Genomic DNA, 27,796 nt, shown 5'->3' on the forward strand with positions numbered 1-27,796 from the left:
GCAATGCGTGAAACGACAACGTTCAGAGGATCCCTGCTCCATCTGAACGACAGCGACGTGGAGTTCCTTGGACCTCCAGAAAATTCAGTCGCAGTTCGGCCGGGTGACGTTTCTCAGGGATGATTCTGCACCCGGCTGGCTTCCCTCGGCAGGAGGAGGGAAAAGCCGCCCCGCTCGGCCAGGCCCTGCCCGCAGCCCGGGCTCGGCGGGCACCGCCGGCCTCCTCGGCCCCGTGGGCGGGCGCGGGGGCGGCCCCTTCCCGCCCGGCCTCCTCCGGCCCCGCCGCTTCCCCGGCAGCTCCGGGCCCGGCTCCGCCATGGGCGCCGCTCGCTGCTCCCGGCTGGTGCTGCTGCCGCCGCTGCTGCTGCTGCTCCTGGCGCCGTGGGGCCTGCATGTGTCGGGGGAGCCCCGCTCGGCGCGGCGCCGCTGGCCGGTGCCCTACAGGTGAGTGCCGCCCCAGGGCCTCGGCCGCGCTGCTCCTGCCTCTCTGTGCCTTAGCCTGAGAGGCCATGGGAAGCTTCCCCTTTCTGATCTCGGGGTGGTGATCATTGACACGGTGTTTGGCGTGGGAGCCATGGTGCCATGCCAGGCCGAGCTGTGCTTGGTCTCTGCAGCGGGGGGTATTGGTTCCCCGGGAATGACTGCCCGTTTTAAACACGCACCTTAATGCCCACAGAAAAGGTTAGGGTGAGGAATTCGGAGTACGGGGTTTTTTTGCTTTTTAAATTTAACTTAACGTCATGCTTCGTGACAAATGAAACGGTACAAAATGCCGTTCGCTGCTCCAGAGCTGCCTGACCTCCAGAATTCCTGCTGGTGTCGGGGACAACAGGAGACTGCACGTTGTGTTGTGCAAATAGCGATAGATTTGGCCGTGCCGAGGAAATGAGCCCCTCCAGGAGAAGCACTACGTTGGATTGTGTATTTTGTGCGGGTTTGCTGTTTGTAAAGGGAGTAGTTATCAATGTTTAACTGCAGCTAAATAATGCACACCTGAAATTTTGAGAGTTTGTTGTGCAATTCCCAGCAGTTACATTTGTGTCAGGTGATGCCTGAAGGAGCTGGTCTTGCAGTCAGGAGTTGTTGGGATTTTCCAGCAAGTTCAGGAATTGCAGGGCTGGGCTTTGGGATGGTCAGATTTGGAGAACAATCCTGTTGGTGTGAGATGCTCAGAAATGTGGGGTTTCAGTGTTTCTTAACATGCTTGTTGCCTTCTTGTCACATGCAGTGCAAGGGGTAATTGAAAATATAAGGTGTGCACACTAGAAATAGGACTTGAATGTGTGGTTGGCCTAAGTTTTTGTTTTCTGTGTGTTTTGTTCAGACATACTCATTAGGGTTTGGGGATTGTTTTTCCCTTCTTTTTCTTTTCTGCCCCTCCGCCCGGGCAACCTGACAAGATCTGGACAAGTTGTGCATGCCAGTTTGTCATGGTATCAGGAATACAGGAGTGTTGTTTTAAGGGAAATACAGGAACGACTCTAAAGGAACTTGGAACAGGAAGACCTGTTACAGTGGGTTGATCCTGGCTGGATGCCAGGTGCCCACCAAAGTCACTCCATTATTCCCCTCCACAAGTCGACAGAGGAAGGAAAACACAAAGCAAGGTACCGTGAGGGTTCACGAGTTAAGGACAGAGAGAGATCACTAACCAAATACCATCACAAGGCAAAACAGACTCCGCTTTGGGATATTAATTGAATGTATTGCTAACAAAATAAGAGCAAAATAAATTAAAATAAGAAGTAGAATAAATCTTAAAAATACCTTTTCCCCAACCCTCTCTCCTTCCCAGTTTCTGCCTCCTTCCCCTAGTGCTGCAGGGAGATGGGGAATGAGGGTCAGGCTCATTTCATCAGATGCTGTTCCTGCAGGGAGAGGAGTCCTTCCCCTACTCCAGTGTGCGGTCCCCTCCACAGGAGACAGTTTTCCATGAAGTTCTCCAGCCTGAGTCCCTCCCACAGGCAGCAGTTCTTCATTACCTGCTCCAGCAGGGGTCACTCTTCCACGTAATCCTTCAGGCACCGTCTGCTCCAACGCGGGTCCCCCAGAAGGTCACAAGTCCTTCCAGGAAGCCTGCTCCAGCATGGGCTCCTCTCTCCATAGGTCTGCAGCCTGCTCTGTGGGGTCAAAGCGTCCTTTAAGGGATCCACCTGCCCCAATGTGGGTTTGTTCCACAGGCTGCAGGGGAATCTCAGCTCCAGCTCTCTCCTGCTCCTCCTTCTTCACTGACTGTGGCATCTGCAGGGCTGTGCCTCGTACGTATTCTAAGCCTGCTCTTCTCTGGCCACAATTACAGCAGTGCATTAACTTTTTTTTACTTCTTAAATTTATTATCACAAAGGTCTTGCTGTCATTTCTGATTGTCTCAGCCCTGCCCAGTGTAGGGTCCATCCTGGAGCTGGCTTTGCCTGACATGGAGCAACCTTCTGGTGACTTCTCGCAGAAACCACCCCTGTAGCCACCCGGCTTCCAAAACCCGGCTGCACACTCCCCCCTACACTTGTCAAAAAGGTTCTTTGCTGTTTGAATATAGTGTGATAAGGAAGTGGATTGGGTCTTCAGTTTTTGAGGTTTGATAGGAATGAAATAGAAACAACGATTCCAACAATGTTCTTAGACCTCTTTATCTAAATTAGCATAGAGGGATTAGTTATTTTTCTGGACTTTGCAGTATTGTAGTCAAAATAGCTGCTCTGGGGACCTCTTACTATAGAATAGCAAGAACAGATTGGTCAATCCCCATGTAAATAAATTGCCAGGAGAATGTTTTTGAGGCAGATCTCAAACTATCCTTTTGAGGCAGATATCCAAACTGTCTCTGATCTGGTGAGTATGTCACCCTTTGTAATCCACATTATTTCCACTCCTTCACGATCAGTACAATATGACTTCCATTTGTGAGCCTGAAGTCCTGTTTCTGTAGATGTGCACCCCAGCAGCCTTATGAACTGGAGTACTCCAAGTGTTGCAGTGTCTGGGTCACAGAATGTGTCTTGTGGGGTGCTGGACATGTAAGCTGTCCCCCTTAGGAAGCTGTTAGTCTAGCTGCAAAGCTGTGCTTGTCATTCCGTGTGCCTCTCTTTCTCAACGCAGGCGCTTTGATTTCCGTCCCAAGACCGATCCTTACTGCCAAGCTCGCTACACCTTCTGTCCCACTGGCTCTGCCATCCCGCTTATGAAGGAAGAGGATGTCATTGAGGTGTATCGACTGCAGGCTCCAGTGTGGGAATTCAAGTACGGGGACCTGCTAGGACATTTGGTAAGGTGACGTTTTTAACAAAGTTAGAGTGACAAATTCAGCTGAATTTAACAGCAGGTGTTAAGAGTGGGAGCTGTGAGGTTGGGCTAGGCTTGTATGGAAGAATATTAGAGCACACAATTAGGGCTGGGCTATCTGTAGGGCAGATATTTAAAGAACACTGAGTTTCAAACAAAATGTACAGGATTCAGCTCAGCTAAAGACAAGAGCAGCGTCATTGGTGGGTTTGAACACGTTCCCTTCTGTAGCTGCATAAGTGCTTTGTATACACACACCATTAAGTCTTGGATGTCTTTTCTTCTGTGCTATCATCACAGCAAGAAAATACTTTTATTTGTCCCTTTATATCAGGTAAAATAGTTGGTTAGTGTATTAATTTTTCTCTTGTTAAAAACTCACATGTTTGCTTGGACATTAGTATCTGTCAGGAGCAGACAGCCAGCTGGTCAGAATGGTGGATCATGAGAAGTTGGTTGCTTTTACAGTTCTTTGTTGAGTGTTATGATGAGTATGGAATTGAAGTCTCCATTCATGGAATCATGCAAACATGAAGTGTCAACTTTAGTAATATTTATAGTTATAGCAGTAGCAAAATTAATCTTCAAAGCATGATTCCTAATTAGTAAAGAAATGTTAGTGAATCAAAACCAAGCACAAAGAGTTAAAAATGGAAATAGATTCAAATATTATCTCAATTGTTAACTAAGTTTGAATTTATGTTTTTACTGTACAGCTTTTAAATGAAGTGTTTATCTCATTAGTTTTAAAGCATTTATTAGAAAGATCTGGTTTTGGTAACTTGGTTCTGCTCTTTATTTCTCTGAAGCCCCCATGAAGTTAAGGATTCAAAAGACGGCTTGAGTCTTGATGATTAGCTCCCACTGAGTATCTTCTTCCAAATGACAGAATTTACAATGGATGGATAGACAACCACTGAGACAGCATGATGCTCTGAATAGTAGTGTGTGTGTCATGCAATCTGGTGTGTTGTGCTTCAGTGTTACAGAATTCAAGATGTTATAGGAACTCCCTCCCCTCTTCTCACCCTGTTACAGAACAGCTCCTGAGCATCTTACCTTCTGTACAGGTGAAGCTGAAGTTGTTATGAAATCAATGTTTTGGTAGTTTGGTTCTTTGTGTTTTTTTTTTATTATTTTCCAGAAAATTATGCATGATGCTGTGGGTTTCAAGAGCTCTCTAACAGGCAAAAACTACACAATGGAGTGGTATGAGCTCTTCCAGCTTGGGAACTGCACATTTCCACACCTGCGGCCTGGCATGGACGCACCGTTCTGGTGTAACCAGGGAGCTGCCTGCTTTTATGAAGGAATAGATGATGCACACTGGAAGGCAAATGGAACTTTAGTTCTTGTGACCACAATATCAGGTACATTTTAGATGCTTTGGATAATGTTACTATAAAATATAGAGTCAGCCTTGACTTCTGTAAAGCTGTATCTTTTAATTTATGTTCTGTAGGTTATTTGCAGCATTAGTCAATGATGCTAATTTCAGACATTCTGTTGAATACAGAAAGTGGCACGAGGCTGCTGCCTTTTGAACAATTCACACTGAAGAGTTGTTAAGTGAGAGTCATTTGGTGTTGCTGTACAAAAACACTTGAGTCTCTTGAGTGTAAAAATAGCAAAACAGCTTAAACAGAGTCATTATGGACTCCTTTCACATGGCTTCACCAAAACAAAATCTTCTATTGTGAAGTGGCAGATGACTGCTGAGATGGAAAAACTGTTGAAAACATGTTCATTGTTGAGCAAACAATAAGGCATATTTAGAAACAATCTCAAAGATATAAAAATATTAATCTCTATTTCCGTCCCCCTCATTATGTGTCCTAAAAACTGTGAAAATGTCCCCAGTAATAGGTCTCTGTCATATGTTGTAGAACAAACCTAGGCCTTACACTTCAAAATACATAGGTGATCACCAGAGGAGTTTCCTGCTGTATACTGATCACTGCAGTCCTAAAATAAAAAGGTCATTCCCATAAATCTGCTTGATTGCTCTAGCAGTAGAGTGAATGACTTACAAAGTTCACTGAGGAAACTTTGGAGAGTTACATTTTGGGTGATGAAAAGTGCTTAGTTTCTGAAGTTGGTGCAGGGTGCAAGACAGTGGAGAGTTAGCTTACAGCTCTTGTGATGTGGTGCTTTGTGTGTGCCCACTTCCACCCTTAGCAGCTTTGCTGGCCTCAGTCTCTGCATCATCTATCCAGTGCTGCAAAGAAATTCTAGGCAGTTCTTCAAACAAGGAAGTAACATGGAGCTGCTTTCCTGTGAGTTTGTAGTTCATGCCTGAAGTATTTGATGCCTGATACAGTTGGATTCTTTTGTGTGAATACCAAGTTAAAATTTTTCAAACAGCTAGGAAACTTGTCATGTTTCCTCTCTGTGTGGATTATTGGATGCCCAAGGAAGGTGAGGCTATACTGGTGCCTCATAGAGGCATAGCTACAGTCTTCCTCACCTTTCTTGCTTTCCATTTCCATGAAACTTTGAAGGAAGTAGCATTTCTGAGAGCTTTCAGTTGTCTGAATTTCACAATAACTGTCAGATTTCTAGTCAAAGAGAGTGAGTGGATGCAAGCACAGATGAACAGCATCATGAGCTGAACTTGCTCCCTTCAGAGAGCTGGCAAAAAGCATCCCATCTTAGACTGAGACACCCTGCTGATTTAGCACAGCTGGCAAAGCTGAATTGAGCCAAATTATAGATGGGATGTAAGACAACTGTGTCTCTTTTGTGAAGAAACATGAAAATATCTGCTCTGAATTTTTGAATTTAATTAAAACTTGAAGTGCAGAAATGTCTATTGGTCTGGTGAGCATTTTTCCAGCATCTCTTGTAGACTGTACTACCTCTGCCCTGTTTGTCTGCATGGATAATGCAAAATGAGAAGTGTCACAGTTCTCAGGTGTTTGAATGTTCTGGCATAGTTACAGGAAGAAGAGGAATTACAGTTTAAATAACCTGCATGTAAATGTAGTTTATTCAGTGGGTTTTCCCTTGCCCCTCTTACCTAAGCCTTGTGTCTCTGTATGGTGAGGTAGTGTAGGTAGACTTTTGCAGTGGAGGCAGGTGAACCTTTTAACAGATGGAAAATATTTTGAATCCTGCATTTGTTACCTGATGTCTGCAATAGTTACTTTCATCTCTTACAGGAACCATGTTTAATGAAATGGCCCAATGGGTAAAATACGACAATGAGACTGGCATTTACTACGAGACCTGGACAGTTCAAGCAAGTCCTGACAAAAAGTCAACAGTGTGGTTTGACTCTTATGAGTGCTCCAAGTTTATACTGAGAACCTACCAGAAGCTAGCTGACTTGGGAGCTGTATTTAAGAAGATACAAACAAACTACACCAGCATAATTTTATTCAGTGGAGAACCTATTTATCTGGGGAATGAAACATCTATTTTTGGACCACAAGGAAACAAGACACTGGCAGCAGCTATAAGAGACTTTTACAATCCATTCAAACCTCATCAGAGTGTCAGAGAGTTTTTCGTGGATCTTTTCAGAATAATTGATCGTGTTATCTTGAATCATCAGTTTTACCTCTTCTACAATTTGGAATACTGGTTTTTACCTATGAAGTCCCCTTATCTCAAAATAATTTATGAAGAGGTCCCTTTGCCTGTTGGCAGCAAAGCATCCTCTGGTATATGACTGTCTACTGAAGAACAAAACTTGCCTTTATGGCAAAATATTCTTAAGGATTTTGGAGCTCTACCATGATGATGTGAAAGGGTTGTATGTTTCACTGCTGACTGTAAAAATTGTATTGGGAAGGTTTTGCTGTACCAGGTCAAAGACTGCATTTTTTTCTTACATCCTGTATAATACATTCATGAATGCTTCAGCATCTCTGATCTGGCCAGCTTCTGTGTAAGCATGGCCCCTGCTGCCCGAGGGGAGACTGCAGTGGCTCCTCTGGCTGAGCTCTGCAGTGCCAGAGGGGGAATGGGGGAGCAGCTGCCTGCTCTGGGCTCAGGGTCTCTGCATGCATGGCCACGGGGCAGCAGATGGCACCTGGCCACCGGCAGAGGGGGGGACACAAGTTACAAGGACTAACTCGCTCAGCATGAGTGTCTGGATGTGTCCAGTTCCTTCAACATGTGCCTTACACTGCTGTTACTGTAGTTCTCTGGTTTGTTCAGCTGGGGCCTAGGGCAGTGAATGTACTGGAGGATGGGCATGGGTGATGCTTTTTCACCACTCTGCTTCCTTCAGCTGCACTGTAAACACCATTCAGCTGACTCTTCTTCAGTTTCATGTGTGTTCTATGCCACAGATAAAAGCCAATCTGCCTGCCTTGATGTTGACTCATGCATAATTGCAGTGTTCTACCAGTCTACTGTCTTGAAGTCTACTTGAGGCTTCAGTTGGGTCAGTTTTGTAGAACTTGTGTATATTCCTTTCAAATTTTTTTTAAAAGCATAGAAATCTTCATATGAAAGACGTAATGACAGCTTGTGGGGCATCAACATCGGAGTTAAAAATCCATGCTTGTCACAGAGCTGCCTCTAAAATGTGACTGCAGCCTCCTGCTGGCAGTGATGTTTGCAGTAGTGGTGCTGTGCCAGCTGTGCTGTCCTTGAGTGCCAGGCTCAGCTTAGAGCACTTTGGCAACTACTTAGTTCCCTTTAAACCCAAGGGACCAAAGCCAGATGAACACTGGCTTTCTGCAAACTACTGAGGTGCCTGCACACTGAAAAACCACAGCTGCAGCAATGTAGTCATCTCCAAGTGTTCACTGCTCACTTGGGATGTTTTTTTTAAACTAGCTGTGGGATGAATTGTGCTCCTGCAGAGGTTATTGCTGCCTTGTGGCCAAGCAGGAACACAGGAATGAAACTCCGCAGTTTCATGTTTCATTTGGCGTAAGCCAAGCTAATACCCTGCTGCAGCCAGAGAGGAGACTACAGAGTGCTTGGATTCAAATAATAAAAATGGCAGAAAATTACCCTTGTATTCAGAAAGTCACTACAATTAATTAGTTGAATTGCATTATCATGTAATGGGATGAGCATGAGAGGTAATGGGAGAAGAATGAGAGGATGAGCACACCTCTCTTCAAGCTGCTACTTCCACTGGTAGGTGAATCTTCATCTTTTACCACAGACTGAAAGACTTGAGTCTTTTTAGCCAAAGTCACAGGCCCTTGTGACTGAGCTCAGCTTTGGATTAAGACACTCATGGTTTCACCCCAGCCAGCAATAGAGCAGCACCTAGCACCACCAGGAAGGTAATCCAGGAGGCTCTAGGGAAGTCAGAGGGGCTGCAGCAAGCCCATCTACAGTAGTTACATTCTCACTGATGCATGTTTTTATGTCTCTGAAACCCTCAATGTGGTTAAACCCAGTTTTGTCTTCCCAGGAAAAAGCCTCAACATCACAAACCACTGTTCAAAGCTCTGAAGGGGAAACAGGATCACAGAACCAGGCTTTGCACATCAACTGCGAGTGATGTGGGGATTCCTCCATGCAGTCACATGTGTCTGTTTCACACTTTGAACACTATCCTCACTTTAAAGGTACTAATTGCCAATGCAGGAGCTGCCCTTTCTATAACACACATGAGTTCCTTCTGAGGCCAGTATTTATGAGAGAGCTCTCACTTTCTTGGCTTCTCTCAGCTGGGGGGGGGGGAGTTTGTGTGTTAATTGATTGGTCAGACTGAATGCACAGCTGGGTGGGAATAAACTCCACCAGTACAAACTGCAGTCCTGAAGGAGGTGCTGCTGTTGCAGTTAAACTGGAATGACTGCACTGGAATGAGCTGAAATTGTTGAGTGTAGTGTTCTATTGTAGGTAGAATCCACAATCCTTGAGTTAGGCCTACAGAGTTAGATCCGAAAAAACCGGAGATGATAAATAGGCCAATTCTGCAAAGTTTAGACAAGCCCAGAATAGATCCATAAAAATGACACTTTTAAAACTTAAAAAGGAAGCATTGGATGTCACAACTTCTGTGCACCTGATCATCTGCTTGTGACTGAAAACCACCTATTCACTTCACACAGGAAGCAGGAGGTAGGATCTCACCTCATTTCACTCACAGCCAGGTTCTATTAGCACCTGCCCAACAGTAGGAGCCAGGGCACTGTCCAGACTGCCAGGCTCAAGGATAAGCCTGGCATTGTGTCACTGCCACTCAGTCTTTAACCACACTTTGAATACAGCACTTGTTCATCACTTCAGACTCTGCTTGGTTCTGCTCCCTGCTCTGATGCACATTGCACTTGAGGGCAAAAATATACAATCATTCTGTGCTACATGATTTCCAAGTATGCACTCTGGTCTTGTGCAAAACTGCTGCAGTGCCACACCTGTGGGCTGCTCAGGGTTGTCAGCCACACTTCATTCCATGAGGGTTCTCCAGCAAAGCAGATCCTGGCTCATCATCCATCGAGGTCAAATGGAGTGTGCTGCTCCTGTTTCTCAAAGCACCGTGCAATGAAGGTCACTGGTACTGATGCTCTCTGCCCTCTGCCTCACAAACCCTCCCCTAGACATCCTGGATTAGGAGACCTGCTGCCTTCAGTATCTTAACTTGTAACCACTTGGATTCAGAGGTAAGATTTGTCACTGCACACATTAACTCCTACCCAAAACTGGACAACCAAGCCAACACCTGAGTTTTGTTATTATTCTGATAATAACGGTGAGCTCAGGAGAAATGATACATCTATGTCACTGATGTTCCTGTTTCTAGTGAACTTTGTGAGTCTTGGTACTCTTTACTACTTGTGCCATGATTTTTATGTATTTGAATTGTTTCAACATCTAGAAAGCAAAAGAAGACACACAGAATTTGCTCAAAAAGCTCTGTAGGCTTGCCTAGCAAGTTTATGTCATAGCTGGATTTTGTGAACAAAGGATGCAGTAATTGATTCAATGTATAAAACCTGCTGACCTCCCATGGAACAGGGAGACAACTGCTTTTAAGCAGTTTTCCTGTGCTGAACATCTTAATGACCCGTATTCAGAAAGATTTTTTGAAGTCAGTGCAACAACACAGGCTTCTCAAAGCCAGCCAGTTACCTTGCTGGGGAAGCGGTTCTGCTACAGCCAACCCTGCCACCTTCAGCTCCTAATACATTCCTCACACCAGGGCCTGACAGAGGCCTCTCGGTGAGCAGCAGCACGCTGCGTTTCCAAGGTGTGACTGCCAGGAGTGGGATCAGGTACTGAGGCTGTGCCTTGCCTTTCAGTTATTCCCACTACCAACATGTTGGTGACTTACCTTGCAGCATCGGGACATTGCAGTCGAGGTCCAAAGAGCTTTTGGCTCCATTACTAATGGTATTAGTTCACATTAATTTAGTGAAAACTAAATCCTGTTCCCCAGATGTCAAGCGTTACTTGACCTTTCTCATACAGACAGTTCTGAGAGTCAGGTTATAAAAGACACAGAGCTTTTTTACTTTTACGGACTAAATATATTGACACCTTTTGTACAAATAAAAGCAAATTATAGTATTACATTAATTTAACAAATTCTAATACAAAAACTGCGTATTTCATAAAATGCAATTTTTAAATCAAAGCTCTACAGAAACATACAACTCCCCTATAAAGATGTCCAGTCCGCTGAGCATTGTTTGCTCAAAATATAGTTATGAACTTAAATACACTCATAAGTGTATTACACTAAATTATACATTCGGATAAACATGACTGAAATCAGAGATGAAGGAAATCTACTTACTACAGAAGGAGCTGTACAGCTCAAGTGAGAAGCAGCTCAACCCAGCCCGCGGGGGCAGCTCTGCCTTGCTGAGGGCTGACCACATCTCTCAAACATGCAGTGGTCTGGGCAACACTTCAGTGTTACCATCAGCAACCTCAAAGAGAAAATAACTGTTGGCAGTAAGAAATGAAGTCACAAGCCACGTCCAGATCACAGGCAGTGTCTTGCCTACACCACTTACAAACTAAAAACTTTCTTTATTAAAACTGATTTATCAAATGTTCAAAACAGATTTTTGCCTATTGCTCTACTCCACCAAGTCTACTCCTTTTGAATTGTTAAATATTATGAAATGACAGAACTAGCTCAATTAAAGGAATACAAAAATTATCACCTATTAAACATCCACTTTATACATAAACATTTCTGAAACAGATTTACAGTATACAGTTAGTTTATACAGCTTAAGCAACTGTTCCAATGTCATTTCTGTCAAACTGAAAGCAGCCAAAAGGTCTAAGGTTTTGTGAAAAGGTTCTTGGTCAACATTCAAATTTTACCTTTCTCACCTTGCACTGCTCACACCCACGTCATCAGAATAACATTGCTGGGTTCATTTCACAAACCATACATTATTCCATCTCACCGTACGCTGCCAAACCGGGTAATGTGCAAGAAAAGCTCATTAACTCCAGTGTGGTTTTAAATACAATGTATCTACATTTTTCCCCAGAATGCTTTCGCTTCCTGAGCTAGACATAAAATACCTTAAAACAGGTTTAGACGCAGATCTGAGACCCCATAAGCAAACTACATTAAAATGCATAGAGCGTGGAAAAAACCCCACACCACTTTTGGTAGCTCACACTACTGGCTGTTAGCGCTCTAAACACATTTTAGATGGATCCAATAATCTGTTGAATAAGGTGGTAAACTTACTACTTTAGTTGTCTAAATTTATTATTGTATATTGCTCTTGCCTTTATGACTTAACAGAATGTGTGTATTTCACAGGCTACTAAACACTCCTCATTATCGTCATCTTGTCATCGAGGTGACTGGATTTAGAAATGCTACAGTCTGCAACAAAACATGCCATTTTGGTGGGGTTTCACTTGGCATTTTAAGATCAAATATGATTGTGTCCAATACTACTAATCTAAATCAAAGAAAAACACCATATTAAAACTGGTATTTTTCAAGTGCATTTCAATATTTTAAATAATTTTTATTTCCAAAAATATTTAAAGTCATCTTTAATGACAAAGACTAAATATAAAACAGAAACCTGAATTTTGTTTGGATGAAAACAGGTTTTGGAGCTGTGAACTCTTTTGGTTCTCAAGTTCCAAATCAATTTTTGAAAGAAAAATTAATTTTCTAATCAAACCATTAATTAACTTGCAGCAAAATCTATATTATTAAATAAGCTTATACAGGAAATTGCAATATGGTAAGCTTGGGTTTAAGGTGCTACTCCATTCGCCCTGGAGTCTTTTAAGGACTTTACCAAGTGGGCATCATGTCTGGGAACCAGACTCTACCAAGATGCTTTGAAACCTCCCAGTGAATCTGCTCTAAGCTGTATTTCTGATCAGGAATCAGAACTTCCTCCATAATAGAGAGCTGCGAGAGGCGACCGCCACACATCTTCACGAACTCCACAAAGGCACTGCAGGAGACTTCACACTCCCCGAGGCCCACGGCCGACAGGTACTTGCACCGCTCGGCAATGCAGATCAGCTCCTCGTCCAGCGGCCGCAATCCATTGGCACACACCACCAGCTCCACCAGGCGTGGGCACGTCATCCCCACGCGGCCCAGCACGTCCTTGCTGACCGACCTGCCGAAGTACAGGTGAGTGACGGGGATCTCGTACCGAAAGAACGGGTCAAACTCCTCCTCGTACAAGAAAAAGTACATGACTAAATTCACTTTAGGAGAGTGCTTGATGAAAGCGTCCCAGCTGCTCTTCTGAATGGTGTGGAACTGAGTCTGTCCGGGATTCTCGCTGACCACGTCGATGCGCAAGTGTTCCAACCTGACGTGCTTCTCCGAGGACAGAGCCAGCAGCAGCTCGTCGCTCAGCAGGTGGTAGTTCAGCGCCAGCTCTCGCAAGCCGTGGCACTGGTCAGCCACACAGAGGATTCCTGGGAGAGACAGCACCATGCAAGGGTTACACAGATAAAGGCACTGATGACTGAACATAACATGGGAGGGAATTGTTTGTGTGGCAGGAGGGTGCTATGGGCACCTGTTTCAAAGGTCCAACCAAGACCTTAAATCAAAACCAAATCAAACTGGCCAATCAGAACACTAATCTTTTTCACAGGCAGGATCTTGTGACTTCTTTGTACCAACGTGTGAGACAGACACACACAATGTGACTACATCTCTGTTTTGCTGGGAATCAGAAAGAAGTGAACAAACACATGAACAGAAGTGACAAATACATAAATAGCATATTCTGACTGTTCTGTTGTAAGACTACATATACTCAATCTCACTTTTGTAAAAGGTGCTTACTCATGATAAAACTATTTCCTTAGCCAGCTTGGAAGAACTGCTGAGTGCTCTGCGGCTGACAAAGCAACCATGAGTGAAATTTGTCATCTGAAGAAAGCAAATGTAAAATAAATGTTAGATTTTAATTCAATAGAGAGGCTCCTGCTGTCATATTTATTTTTTCTAGGAAAGTATAAATGCTTAAATTTGGAAAAGCTACAGCAAAAAAGAGGCAAAACAGTAGACATTTGGAGCAGTAATTTCAAAACCAGCAATTTTCAGATTCTCTTTAATGATTCAATATTCAGTGCAGCTCACAGAAGACAAAATATTAAAAAGAGAATCCGGGTCAGTCTAAGGTTTCCACTCACACTATTTGTAGATACAAGCGATGGTATTATACTGGTAACAATACTGAAAAAAAAAAGCATTAAGAACAGCATTCAGTCCTCTGCATTTCATGTGACCCAGAAAACTGCCTGAAATGTAGGATACGGCCCTTCCATTAAGAGAAGGGATGAGAACATAGCATTTAAGATGAAACTGAAAAACCTGAGCTCAATACACTGAAGCAACAGGAAGAAATTCAGAAAACAGCAGTTATTTTAAAGTGCAGTTATTAAATTTAGGGAAGCCTATTCTGAGCATAGAAACACTTTCTTAAAAACATCACTGCAAAAACATTGCATGAATCAGAAGGGTCACTATGACCACTCTCTAAGGAAACTCAGACATGCTGCTTCAGAATACCTAGGTCTGTTGAGATATTTCAGGCAGTTTCCAGATCCATATACATTTTCTCATCTAAAAGAAGCTTGTTGTCCTGGCTGCCATCCTTCCATAAATCTTTGTTAACTTTAGGGGTACACTATGGACCAGTGCAATGCAAAAAGGGAAGAGCTGGGGTACAACTTACTGTGATTTTTATGGGTCTAGAACTGGATATACATGGTCTGTCAATGCAACTATGCACCCTATATAAAGAGCTGACAATGCACACAGTGTAGGCAACTACTGGAGCACCTGCCTGGAGCCCACGTATTTCACAGAACACCCCTAGGCACTGCCCACACCTCTGTGCCACTGAGAGGTAAACAGCTCTGCTCTCTGATCTTACTGCAGAGTTGCATCAAAAAAATCCCTGACTCATGATGTCCCTGATGAAGGCACACCTGACACCGGCTCTGCTTCCCAACTCCCACCCCAAGAGAAGCAGCCCTCCTATCCCATGCCACAGCACAATACCACCTTTACAGGAACACATTCCATTGCCTCTGTTCCAACAGTTGGTGTTTCAGAGTGGGAACAACAAACAGAAGTAACTTCAGATAAGCTCACAAAGATTAGAAATACATCACTGCCTTTGTTTCTCCAGCCCAAATTCAAACATGCCTCTTTATCTTTACACAGTAACTTCGATCAATTCACTATTTGATATCAACCTTTTTCCTTTATCCCTGCAGTAGTGGAGTCTCTCTTGCTCTACTTTCATTACTCTTCTCTGTCCTTCACTAAAAAATTTCTTGAGAACTGACCTAGTAATGAACATTCCCCCCTCCTCCAATCTGAAGACATTTTAATTGCATCTATAAGTAATTAGTTTTGCAACTCACAGCCCTTTTGTTTCCATAAAGCTTTTCTATATTTATAGCAGCCTGCTAATTACAATATCCCCATTACAAAAAAAATCCAGGTCACTTTTTCCTTCAACAGTCTCATCTTTGCAGCCTGCCTGCTCTTGAAGCCAACTATCCACTTACCAGCTTCTTTCTTTCTTTGTTCCACTTGGTGGGTTGTCCCTCCCTGGACACCAAAGCTGTGCAATCACTCCCTTCCCCAGCTGGGCAGGGGAGAGAGAATTCAGTTTAAAACTCGAGACTGAAGATAAGGGTGACAGGGAGAGATCACCAATTACCATAATGGGTAAGACAGACTCAGCTTGGGGAAATCAATGTATTATCACTTGAATCAGAGTAGGGTAATGAGAAATAAAACGGAATCTTAACAGACGTTCCTGTCACTCCTTTATTATTCCCAGGCTTAACTTCCTCATGATTTTCTCTACCTCCTTCCCTCCCAGCAGCACAGGGGTACAGGGAATGGGGGCTGTCGTCAGTTCTTCAGACATTGTCTCTGCCACTCCTTCCTCCTCAGGGAGAGACCACCCCTCACTCTCTTTCCTGGCTCTAGCATGGAGTCCCTCACATGGCAGCAGTCCCCCATGAACTTCTCCAGCAGGAGTCCTTCTCAGACTGCAGTTCTTCACAAACTGCTCCAGCATGGGTCTCTTCCATGGCATGCACTCCTTCAGGAACAGACTCCAGTGTTCCACACAGGGTCAATTCCTGCCATCAAACCAGCTCCAGCATGGGCTCCCCACAGGGTCACAGCCTCCTTCCAGCATCCACCTGTTCCAACATGAGGTCCTCCATGGGCTGCAGATGGACCTCTGCTCCACTGTGGCCCTTCATGGGCTGCAGGGGCACAGCTGCCTCCCCATGGTTTGCACCATGGACTGAGGCGAATCTCAGTTCTGGCACCTGGATCAGCTCCTGCCCCTCCTTCTTCATGGACCTTGGTGTCTGCAGTTGTTTCTCTCATGTATTCTCACTCTTGTCTCCAGCTGCAATTGCTCTCCTGCAGTACCTTTTCCCCCTTCTTAAACAGGTTATCCCAGAGGCACTACCATTGTCACTGATGGGCTTGGCCTTGGCTCTGCTGGACATTAGGAAGCTTCTGGCAGTTTTCACAGAAACCACTCCTGTAGCCCTCTCACAGCCCCACAAAACAAGTGCCATGCAAACCCAGTGCATCCACCTTCTTTTCCATCTCAAGGCACACCCTTTTCTGAATTAAGCAATTAAACTCCCCTACTGTTTGCTCAGCACTCCCTGGTTTTGTTACTAATGCATCTTACCCCAATCTATTCATCCTCCATGAAGAACATGGAGGATGGAACATGTCCTTTAACAGGCACGACCATTTCCTACGCATTGTTCCTTCAATTTACAACCATGCGAGATACATCAATCAGAACACACCCATGTCTCCTCCCAAATTACCAAGTGTATGATGTTCCAATGAAGCCTTCTAGCAAGGATTATCCACAAACCAGCCAACTCTGCTAGAGCTGACAGGTTACTCTTTGATCCAAGTCCAAGGAAATTACCTTCCCTGCCTAGCTACAAATTACTGCTGAAGCCTTTTCCCCTTAACAGACACAGCTGTTATGGCTCTTGCACTTCTCAGACACAAGGATTCTCAAAAAACAATTTTAGGCTGGAAAAGCCAGTCCCTCAAGCCAATTTAAACAAACCCCATCTACAACCAGAAAGCTTGGAGGAGGCAATTATGCAGTTAATTCCACAAACACTTTGCCAGACCAGGCTGCTGCAAAACACCACTCCTGCATTTTCAGGACTTCTTTATACAAAGCCAAACACCAGGCTCTGTCTGAGAGCTACACTTACAAAAGGTATTAAGTTTGTTTTGTTTGTTATCACTACAATAACACGCCCTCTGCAACAGTACTGCTTTTCCCTTGTAGGGATCCTGCTGGTGAATTTGACAGATAATAAACCTAGCATTTATAGCTGCAATGTATTTGCATGGAGAAAGTTATGGTGTTATGGTTTCTATAGTTTCTACTCATCCTCAGAAGAGGAATCACACTAAGTTGCCAGCACTTCATTTACAATTCCTCTTCTCTTTCTCAGTAGAAAACTCTAAGTGTTAAGCTGATGGTCTGTGAATAAATCTTAAATTTGCTGTATGTTGTGTAAGTCTACCACAAATCTTGAATGATTTTGTTCTGGAATGAGCTGGCTTCATTCTTGTAACAGACACACTTAAGAGTGTTAGAGAAGTACATTTGGTGACTGTAGAAGTTTTGCACAGTTCAGTCTCATCTCCTGTTTTTGATGCTGTCTGCAGTTTCTCTCCAGCAATGACTTTCTATCACAATTACTAAACCAACATCTTCCTAAGCCATGGCATGGCAACAGTCAAAACCCACACGTAACAAAGTATGGAAAAGAAACTTGTATTCCAAAAAAACTTCTTATATTGGAATACTCTGCCATTGCACAAATAGAGCACAATCATTTGGTATGTTCTCATTAAGTTCCACATGAGGTTAACTATTTGCCCACAAGAGACACACACTATTTTATCATTACCCCAGTAGTCACTGTGAAGTGGTAGGATAGATGGATTGACCACCAGCTGGTAATACCATACTCATCTTCCCTCTTACTCCACTCCTATGTATTCAGAGGTGCACTGGTTTCAGACAGAATTTAATGCATGCATTAAAAAATCCCAATCAACCCACTAAAAAATCCCAAAGAGGCTAACCCCAAAACCACAGCAGCTTACCAGCTGGAGAAACATGAGGACAGCTGCTCATTTTCAACAGTTTGAGGGTGTCACTGTTGTTAGCCACCAGAACCTTGAGAGATGGATCATCCACGGGTGTGTCATCAATCTTAAGTGAAGAGAGGGATTTGGAGTTCACAAACACCACTGTCAGTGCAGAAATAAAGTGAGACTGAAAAAAAAAGGAAGTTTAAATGAAAGAGTAGTACATGAAGTAAAAATCTCAATGGTTTCACAATGTGCACAGCAGTCCTAGTTTTTAGTTCTTGACAGTATTTGTTGAAAAAGCATTCTTTTGATATTGCATAATTTAAAAATTATACTAAAACTGACATTTTTAGTAAAGGAAGTGTAGTATTTTTTTGCTATCTGTTTATGTATTTGGCAAATCAGAATGTATAACATTAGATGTTAATCAAGAACCTGACCTTGGGCAATCCACTGCACAAATTTAAATCTGCAGAAAGACCACAAGCAAAGGGAAAGCCTAGAAGCCCTCATTTTGGGGGGATTTTTTAATGTCCTTTGAACAGATGAGACAAGTCACACGTCACACTCTAAAAGAAGCATCTTGTAGAAGAGGAATTCCTTCATGGCAAGTTGTGCTGCACTGGTGAGATGCAAACATAATCAGGAGTGTTTGTATCCAAAGCCAAAAGACTGAACTGCCTGCCTACCACCCACATAGGAGTATTTAGGGTTTGGATGGATTTCTTGGAAAGCTAACTGGAGTGGTCCAAACAGAGCCAAGGAGCAGGAAATCTATTAATTACTGAATAAGCAGCATAGATAAGGTAGGACAAGTGCTAAGCATTTTTGCATAACCACTGAAACTTACTCTTTAAAGACAGAGCCCTGGGAACCTGAACTTGAGAAACAAACTAGGAGCAGATACAGCAGTGGTTGTAAAAACCACTGGTGGTATGAAGTGAACAGTTAGTTCTTCTTCATGATTTCTTATCAGACTGACCAAATAGAAGATTTTTTAAAAGTATTATTTTCTACGCATGCTACATTAAGTATCTTTAAAAAACTGAGCTGCTACATGGATTTCAAGCCTGTTTAACTCTTAGCCACGGGCACATATCCTGAATACAATTGTATGAGAGAAGGCCTGGCAACAGTATTTGTTCTTAGGTGATATATTTGTGATTTTTGATAAAACTGACACACAATTAGATTTAGAGTAGGACTTACTGCTTTCACATTTACACAAACTTTCAAAGTCAGCTCATGCAAATGGAAACAGGAAGTTCAACTCAGAATCTTTACACACTTTGGCTTTAGGGACCACTGCAACTATCCTGACAGTATGCTTGCATGTGTTATGTACACAAAAGATGCTTTAGTATTATTTCAATTCTCTCTTATGAGAATGTTAGTACTGTGCTTTTATTCTCTGTATTTAGAAAAAGAAGGCCGTTCAATAGAAAGGCAAAGCAAGCTAACCACACTTATTTAAAAAGGCAACTTGAACCTTCTAGTTTGCAGAGCTAACAGGAAATATCCCAACACGTAAAAGCTGGTCTTTTCAGTATTGTCACATCGGTAGTCTGCAGTGTGATTCCTTTTTTTTTTACAGATTCTACTCACCTACGATGTACTTAATGAAAAGACAGGCAACACAACTCTAAATATGAGTCAGAGGTATTTGCCACATGTCAGGTACTTGACAACAAGAGAGCACTGATGAAGATAATGCCAAGTAGTTCAGTCTTGATAACAATAAAAATCCCCACCACACCAAAAAAAATCTCAAACCACAGCAAAGTATTAACCACTTTCCAAATTAATTCATCTTTTTCTGCTTTTCATCAAATGGACCTGTCACTAACAGCTTCCCACAAGAATTCAGTCATGGCCAAATTAAATTCTTTAGTTTCACTAGCTGTCCCTTATGCAAGTGACAAAATTATTGAAGTTGTAAGCACCAAAAGGCAAATGATCCTTAAAGCTAATTTTGGCTTATTTTGAATCTATTTTTTTAAAGATCAAATGTGAACTTAATGAGAACAAAAAAAGGAAGCCTGTGCTTTGTAAGCCTTGAAGCTGAATAAGAACATAGCATGAACAATTACAAGTAATTACTCAGCAAGCTAGACGTGACCCTAATATATCCCTCCAGTGAAAACTAAGAGATCTAAAGCAGCACTCAGATTAATCAAGAAAGCAGTAAGAAACAGCTGAAAGGACAAAGTACTTTTAACACACTGGATTGTTTTCACTATATTCAGGTTTTCTTATCATCACACCTCAAAGAACATCAGGAAAGGAAAAAAAAAATCAGAGCAAAACTAGTTAAATATCTGAAAAGCCTCTTTGAAAATTATCAGTTAAAAACACATATTCAAGAGAGCTACATGACATGACAGTGACCACTGCAAGGATAATAACTGATAACCCTTCTGCAGCTAACCTCACCTGCAGCCTCGTTCCCTTTCCAAGGCTGTCTCTAGTTCTTCCTTGTCCTTATGCCATCAGCAGCCACGACATCACTGAGATCTAGCTAACAGTCTATTTGTATTTGGCCCTTCACAACCACTCCCCTGCTCCTTAGCAATACTACAGTTCCACCTCACTACCAGGAATGCTTCTCTAGAAGCACATGTAAGAGATCTGTCATCCAGATTAAATGGTTTCTAACAAGATCTGATTTTTGGTAAACATGCAAGGCAAAAATCTTGACTGAAAATTTCAGAAATACAGTGCACTTCACCAAGGACATTAACGCTTGACTGCCTCATGTGAAGCCCTGCAAATCATGATCCTATTTCTTTCTGAAGAGATTTGTAAGCCCTATGGCAAGTCCACATGGATAAAACTCTACCAATCATTTGATTGTAACTGTCTCCTAAACAAACCCCACAACACAACTACACAGACCTGAACTGTCTAACCTGCACCATGCTGCTCAGCACTACATTGAGGTCAACAGACAGGAGGACTTGAAAGAACAAGGTCAGGCCTACGCTCTCAAATGATTCACAGACTGAATGGAATTCCATACATCCATCACTGTTCAAATCAGTTCGTCCATTTATTAGAGGCCAGACCGCTAATAAACTTTTCTTTATCCAAGATTCATATTCCTACTATAGAGCTTTTGATAAAGTTACAGAAGTACTGTATGAAACACTGCAATACTTTGCAATAGAAAATATACATAATAAAATACCTTCGGTAAATCCATGAAGCTTGGCCGGGCAGTTGAAATTAGCCCAAGTGTTTTCAGAGAGCAATTCACAAGCTGTGATAAAATATCACAAGCTGCTTCTGCAGATTCCTTGCTACTGTCCACCTTAAAACAAAACGAATTTTGTGTTCAGAATGCACTGCAAATACACTCTTTTAACTTTTTTTTTACTTTACCTTCTGAAATGTGATGTAAAAAAAACCTCTCATTGTGAATCCATCAATGTTATTCTTTATTCCCCCAAAAAGTATGAATCAAAAATTCAAGACTATTTGCTATAAATTTACTACTTTTCTAAACACTTTAGTAAAATATAGCATGGTGAGGGGTTAGCTAAACAGTGTGTTCCAAGATACTCATTCCATATCAAACAACAAGCAAGTGGAGGGTCCAGAGGCTATTCCACTTCCTCTTTACATTCCTCCTTACCAAAATGCAAGAATTCTATAAATCTTTTACTATGTGCAAAAGCCACTTCTTTTTACAGTGCCTCAGTTCATAAAACTGAGCTGCTGGAGAGTTAAGTGCATTATCATATGTACACAAGTGACTGGCCCTTCACTGTTAAAACCACAAGAGATGCAATGGATACTCTAAAAAACCCAAACCAAACCAAGCAAACCAACACAAATTCCAAAACCTTCATTAGTCAGCTTGCTGCCCACCAAAATCACTTAGAGTGTCTCCAGGGGACTTCCCCTGACACTCAGATGTGCTTTCTGAATGCACAGCAGCCATGACAGCTCTGCAGACCTACAGAACAGTATCAAGCTTGATCACAGGACCAAATTTAACTCCACTGTAAGCCATGCTACCTTGGCAGCAACAGATTAAGTCAAATGCACATTCATTTTCTGCTCAAACACAAGCTGAAAAACCTTGATTTTCAACAATCTAATCCTTTGCCTACAGCAAACACCCCTCTTATCTTCAGCCTTTAGAGAGGACAGGTGAGTGTTACACCCACTTCCTTGTGCATTCTACAGCACTGGAACAACTGAAGTGACACACGGAAGAAATGATGGATCACCCTACCAGCAAAGGGCACCCAAAATTCCTTGGGTGTAAAGCAACACAGACAGGAGATAAGACACTGGGAGGTCACTCCACTACAGCCCCAGGTTTTCTTTATTTGAATGCTGATAAAGGCCCTGCAAACCACGTGGTAACAGTTTGTATCTGGTACTGCAAGCAAGCAGTAGCAATACATGTGATCAGCTAGAGGTGACTCAGCTCCTCACATGCTGATGATTCCAGCATTAGAACTGCCTGATCCCAGACACAAGCATGCTGAACTTGCTGCAGAACACACTTCCTTTCCAAATTTCTCACACAGCTGATGCATATGCAGCCAGGAGACTCACAACACCATTCCAAAACACACTGCTATGTAAGCCCACATTAGAAGTTTTCATATACTGAAAATAATTCCACAATGCGAATACATGCACCATCCTGTGCAAACCACACAAACTTTCTCAGTCCCCTGAAACACAGCGGCACTGAGTACAGACAGTCCCATACAATTTAAGATTAAAGCTGCTAGTTGATGCCTGGCAGTACTGAAGTCACTCTGTGTGCATTAGATGTTTTCTAACCATCAATGTTAGAGCCAAGTACCTACAGGACGTGAAATGGGGAAACGTTCAACTTAGGCATCCTGACTGAACTTCATTCTGAGGCAGTAACCCACAGATGCAGTCACATCACAACTATTTCTGTCCACTCTATGAAGCAGAATTTTAAGCAGCTGAACTGCTACAAAAAAACCCTCAAAAAACCAAAAAAGTCGAAAACAAACAAAAAACTCACGAAAAACCCCAAAAACATACCAACAAAGGACTCACAAAAACAAACAAGAAACCCCAAACAAACCACAGCACCAGCCAAAAAAATTCCCATCTAACGGAAGAAAGACAATGAAAAGGTATGTTCAATACTGTTATTCCAAATTTTGGTCCTCAAAATATACCCAAACAAATTAATTGGGAGGTAACCTCCATGTTCACATGTCCATTTAGAGAATCCATTTCCTCCATCTATTAAGCCTGAAAACAAGGCCACCTACCACACTGACAGCTGCCCTCTTTCTTTTAGAATAAAAGTCACTTCTAAAAAGCCTATAAAACACACTACCTTGAAGCTAACATACTGCAGGTGATTGGAATGCCTCTTTATTATTTGCTTGATTAGTTCAGGGTGTGTAGTCCTCAGGTTTGACGTGGCTGGTTGATTCAGCTCAAACTCAAAGCACCTCCAGAGATCAGGCATATGAAACACTTGGTTCCAGCTCCTGCAGACCTGGGATGCATGAGCACGATCCAGAAGTGGCAAGTACTGGAACACCTGCAGGATAATGTCTTGGAGCAGGTTTGCCCAGTCAGGACTCTGCACAACTGTGCTTTTCTTCTCTACAATCTTGTGTCTCTTGGATTCCTTCTCAGTTGTGTCTTCAGATGAACTGCTGTTGGCCTCATTAGTTGTCCTTCCTCGTTTCATTCTATAGAAGTAACAAAAAAATTATTTATTTTGTAAATGTAAAAGAGCTGAGAACAATATTACTAGCAACTGTGGAGTTGAAAAAGGGTATTTTATGCAACAATACCTTGGCAGAGTTTTTTTTCCTGCCATATATAAAGGAAAAAACCCCAAGTAACAAACCAAAATGGCAGACCAGAAATAATATTATCATCTAAACTGATATCTTTACTATTACTTCTTTAATCATTAACAGTGCCAACCCATTTATAACAGTCACTCTCTTTTCAGTGTTTCACTTGTGTGTTTGAGAACACTTTGAACCTAATTTGTTTTACTGTGTTGTTGATTATTACTCTACTGTTCTACTAATGGAAGGATAATCCTCTAAACAATTTTTTGAACACTGACATAAATATTCCTGGCCCAGTCCTATTTATTAGGAACTACACCTGAAACTGTAGAGATAAAAATCAAGCAAGGAAGTAAATAATTACTAAATGTATGCTTGCAAGCACTGCACATTGCAATGTTGCATCAGACCAAATAATTTTTTTTTCAAAAAGAAAGAATATTTTCTTTTAAAATTTATTTATTTAAAATACATTGCTTTAATAGGCATCTGTTTTAAATCAGTAAGCTTGAAAAGATATTTCATCAAGTCCATCGGTGTGCTTTCATTTTTCCAGCTAACTAGTAAATAGGCATCACAGAAGATTTCCAGTAACAGTCTGGAAGTTTCAACCCACAAAAAAAATTTAGAGAAGGGCCAGAAAAAATTCTTCAAAATTGTATTAAATTCAGCAAGCCTGCAGCAAAAGGTTGTAGCACATGCTTTTGCCATAATTACATCACTTAACTTCTACCTTACATTACATTATTGGAGAGAAAAAGACCCTTATCACTACATATATCTGAAACACATCCAGGGCTCACTGGGTTTTAATCCAAACATGTTCTCTTGTACATGCCATCTTACAAGTGAACTTGGCATCTGATCATTTATTTTTAAAAGCTTCAGTGTGATGCCCTAAAGAGCTCTGCTGCCTCATACTGAACTACAATGTGCTCAATTCCAGTCTCCAAAGAGCTGAGAGAATCCAGGGGCAGGGTGAGCCTGACATATAAAGCACACCCAACCTCCCTGGTTTCTAGAAGATAAAAAGGACTTCATACACAGCGAAATCATCCTGGTTTAACATTCAAGCACAATTACATGTCTAGGGTTATAACATGCCCAGATCCCTCCTGGGATCTGGAAAGTTACATTTCCCTGCTATGTACTGCCACTAGGTCTGGAAGTACTTCCTAAAACAAAATGCCAGCTAAAAATTATACTGTTCATAATCCAGTGCATCACAGATTACTTTCTCAAAGGCAGCACCTCCCTACCTACCTTTCAAAGGCTTTAATCCTAGCTACTCACATGACAGAAGCAAGCTATCACTCAAGGTCTAATGCCACTCATAAGATGATGCAGAGAAACCTGAACACACAGTCACAAAAGACTGATGAAGAAAATCTGTCTTCCCTTTTTTCAGCTCCTATTTTCACTCCCAGCACACTTGGAGGCAAGCAGAGTATGAAAACAGTGCTGGGCAAACATCTCTACTTGCTTCCTGAGAACTGTTTTCCGTGATTCAGTTCCCGTCTATGGGACTGTGCAGAACACAATTCCTGTGCTGGAACAAGCTCTCTGCCAGAGCTCTGCTGCTGAGCCACTTCATCAGTGAAGAAAAGCAAGAAAACCGCACAGTGACTCAGAACCATCTGCAACTAACAAAAATATACAGGAATTGGATTTTGCAACCGTGAAAATGGAATTCAACTTAAAATTAATCAAGAATTAATTGGCAAATCCACTGCAAGCCTGTCGTGTTGCCATTAGAGATAATAACTCAGCATAGTGCAAGAACAATATTTATAATAAGCTAGTCTGAAATGCAACATTAGTTTAAGCTTTGGGCTAAACAGATATTCCAAACAACTAGGTTATAAGGAGCATTCACCACAGGCAAGCTATTAACTTGCCAAATTCAGGCTTGCCTGTTTGATGTCCAAGTCTTTCCAAAGCCATCTGTAAAAAGCTACAGAAGGTACTGTTAGACTGGGTTCTCCAAGTCCTCCTTGCAGAGATCCTGTCTCATCTTTTGCTAGCAAGGCACTAAATCTGCATAAAAGTTCCAGTTAGGTAGGCTACTTCTACCACTGCATTTAAGTAGGGTTTGGGGGTTTTTTCCCCCCTCTTTTTTGTCTCCCTTTCAGAGAAGACCAGGAGGGAGCTGCCACTGACAAAACCACATTCATTTTTCTTCTGGAAAAAAAGCCTGTGGGATGTGTTGATAGGAGTGGACCAGGTCAGTGACAGCTCTCACTGCGCACCTCTGAGCTACCTGGGATGAGCTCGAAGTAGTTAATGTGTGCTGGTTCCACCAAATCCCACTCATGCAAGTTGCGGGATACTGTCCACATTTCTGTAAACAGCCAACTTAAAAAACAAAATGACAACACAGCTATTCCTTAGAGGTAAATCAGTATTTTCTTCTTCCAAGAAAATAAGAAGTTACATGTTCTAAAGGCCATGACTTAAAGCAAGGGAGGAAGGAAAAAATCACATTTCCAGACAACTTTTTTTGTTACTGTATTTAAAGAGGTCAAGATTAAGATTTTTGAAACCTTTCAAAAGTATTTGCTTGGCAAACTTCTTCCAAAGGAAAAAAGTGCCTAAGCTCAAGACTAAAACATATTATTTTAAGAACTGCGTGACTGTTTTGTCATCTGATTTTTAACCAATTTGTTCATCTAATTTTTGAGTTCTCATTTTAGAACTTAAGGTATCAAATTACTTTTTAAAAAATGTAACTGCTTTCAACCTCTTCATATGCCAACAATAAAAAATATGAAATTTAAAGAATGCATATTTGCCTGCAGAAGTTTACAGAGGTATCTGAAAATATATTTACTTTTAAAAGGCTGCTTAAGAGAGAAAACTTTTCTGGACATTTAACATAAGAGCAGGCAATGCAATTATAAGTTCAATTCACTTTGCTTTATGTATCCAGTAATTTAAAGATCCGACCACTTGAAACCCAAGGCCAACTTTCAACACGGAAGACATGGATGCAAAATTCCGTACTAGCAAATTACTGTATGAGTAAAACCTACTTTTCAAGGAATGATTGCTTATCACTTCTTAGAAACGCAGGAACCATCAATCTTGCTTTTAACTCTCTCTGGCACACTCAGGACACACACATATCACTGTTTTTCAAACTGCTGCTATAACCAACTTTGCTTTAGCAGCTAAGATTTTGCCAGTAAGGAAAACAAACCCCAAAACCACCCAACTCTATGGGGGGCAGAGAGATGGGTGAAAGCCGGGTGAGTGCCTCACTCTTTAAGATTTTCCAAGTAAATTTCTCCGCCTGTTATAAGGACTCGTTTCTGAACTCCGCACCTGGGCGCAACCCAGGCTGCTATCTTGTTTGCAATAGTCATGTCCAACCCTAATCACACAGTTCAGCCACCGAGCAGCGGGAGGAGGAGCAAAGCACGTGCTTAACATTGTTTTTATTGCCGAGTAAGGTGCAGCCAGAACACAACGGCAGTTAAAAAAAAAAAAAAAAAAAACCAAAAAACACCCCACAGCCAAAACCAAACAAAACAAACTGTGCAGAGCTGTTTGCACCCGACTGATAAGGCTTTTCCGAAAGCCTGTCCAACCGAGCTCGTTCTGCCTCAGCCCCGCTGTTCATGGAACACCAGGAATGCGCTGAAGGGGAGCAGGGGCTGAAAGAAGGGGCGAGCCCAACCCTTCCCTGCCGCAAACAACCTGCTCCGCTGGACACAGCGAGGCTTCCACGACCGATTACCGCTATCAGGGGAAAGCTGCGAGGCAGCGACCCCAAACACCGAGTAGGATTTAAGGATCTCTCGCTACTCCCGGAGAAGGCTCCCCTCAGGGTCGGCTCCTTCCGGCCCAGCCCCGGCCCGGGGCGCGCGGCTCGGACAGCCCGGCAGGCCCCGAGCTCCGCCGCCCCCGCTGCTCGGAGCCCGCTCCTGGGGCCCGGGACCCCGCGGATGGTGCCCTGCGCAGCCGCCCGCCCGTTCCCGCCCCAGCACCTGGCGGCTCCCTGCTGCGCTTCGCATTAACCGGGGCTCGGGCCGCGCTGGCGCCTCCGCTCCGGCCACATCAGCTCTCTCCGCCAAAGCCGACCCCAGCGCCGCCTCCGCCGCCCGACCGTCCGCTCCGTCCCGTCCCGTCC

General features: G+C 42.8%; 2 protein-coding genes across 3 annotated transcripts; one reads left to right on the forward strand and one right to left on the reverse strand.

The window, feature by feature from the left end:
* Positions 1-7,148, forward strand: CLN5 (CLN5 lysosomal BMP synthase). The gene is made up of 4 exons (XM_005487503.4): positions 1-444; positions 3,097-3,262; positions 4,424-4,649; positions 6,441-7,148. Exons 1-4 carry the CDS (start codon positions 317-319, stop codon positions 6,950-6,952), a joined length of 1,032 nt encoding a protein of 343 aa, XP_005487560.3. The 5' UTR covers positions 1-316; the 3' UTR covers positions 6,953-7,148.
* Positions 6,699-27,796, reverse strand: FBXL3 (F-box and leucine rich repeat protein 3). Of its 2 annotated transcripts, XM_005487504.4 has the most exons (5): positions 27,654-27,796; positions 23,190-23,553; positions 21,036-21,158; positions 17,861-18,032; positions 6,699-13,128 (listed from the first exon to the last, which is right to left on the reverse strand). In XM_005487504.4, the coding sequence occupies exons 2-5, from the start codon at positions 23,550-23,552 to the stop codon at positions 12,485-12,487; spliced, it is 1,302 nt and encodes a 433-aa protein (XP_005487561.1). In that variant the 5' UTR covers position 23,553; positions 27,654-27,796; the 3' UTR covers positions 6,699-12,484. The 2 variants fall into 2 exon arrangements, with proteins under 2 accessions (XP_005487561.1, XP_026649560.1); XM_026793759.2 differs by lacking the exon at positions 21,036-21,158.

The sequence above is a fragment of the Zonotrichia albicollis genome, chromosome 2, assembly GCF_047830755.1.
Source record: "Zonotrichia albicollis isolate bZonAlb1 chromosome 2, bZonAlb1.hap1, whole genome shotgun sequence".
Lineage (NCBI taxonomy): Eukaryota > Metazoa > Chordata > Aves > Passeriformes > Passerellidae > Zonotrichia > Zonotrichia albicollis.

Bases quoted from the DNA above. Each gene is read 5' to 3' on its own strand.
- CLN5 (XM_005487503.4), top strand. From the start codon at position 317: ATGGGCGCCGCTCGCTGCTCCCGGCTGGTGCTGCTGCCGCCGCTGCTG. The intron at 3,263-4,423 runs GTAAGGTGACGT...ATTATTTTCCAG, and splicing joins GGGACCTGCTAGGACATTTG to AAAATTATGCATGATGCTGT. The intron at 4,650-6,440 runs GTACATTTTAGA...CATCTCTTACAG, and splicing joins TCTTGTGACCACAATATCAG to GAACCATGTTTAATGAAATG.
- FBXL3 (XM_005487504.4), bottom strand. From the start codon at position 23,552: ATGAAACGAGGAAGGACAACTAATGAGGCCAACAGCAGTTCATCTGAA. The intron at 21,159-23,189 runs GTAGTGTGTTTT...TTTTGTTTTAAG, and splicing joins TGCAGTATGTTAGCTTCAAG to GTGGACAGTAGCAAGGAATC. The intron at 13,129-17,860 runs GTAAGCTGCTGT...TGTCTCTCCCAG, and splicing joins TCCTCATGTTTCTCCAGCTG to GAATCCTCTGTGTGGCTGAC.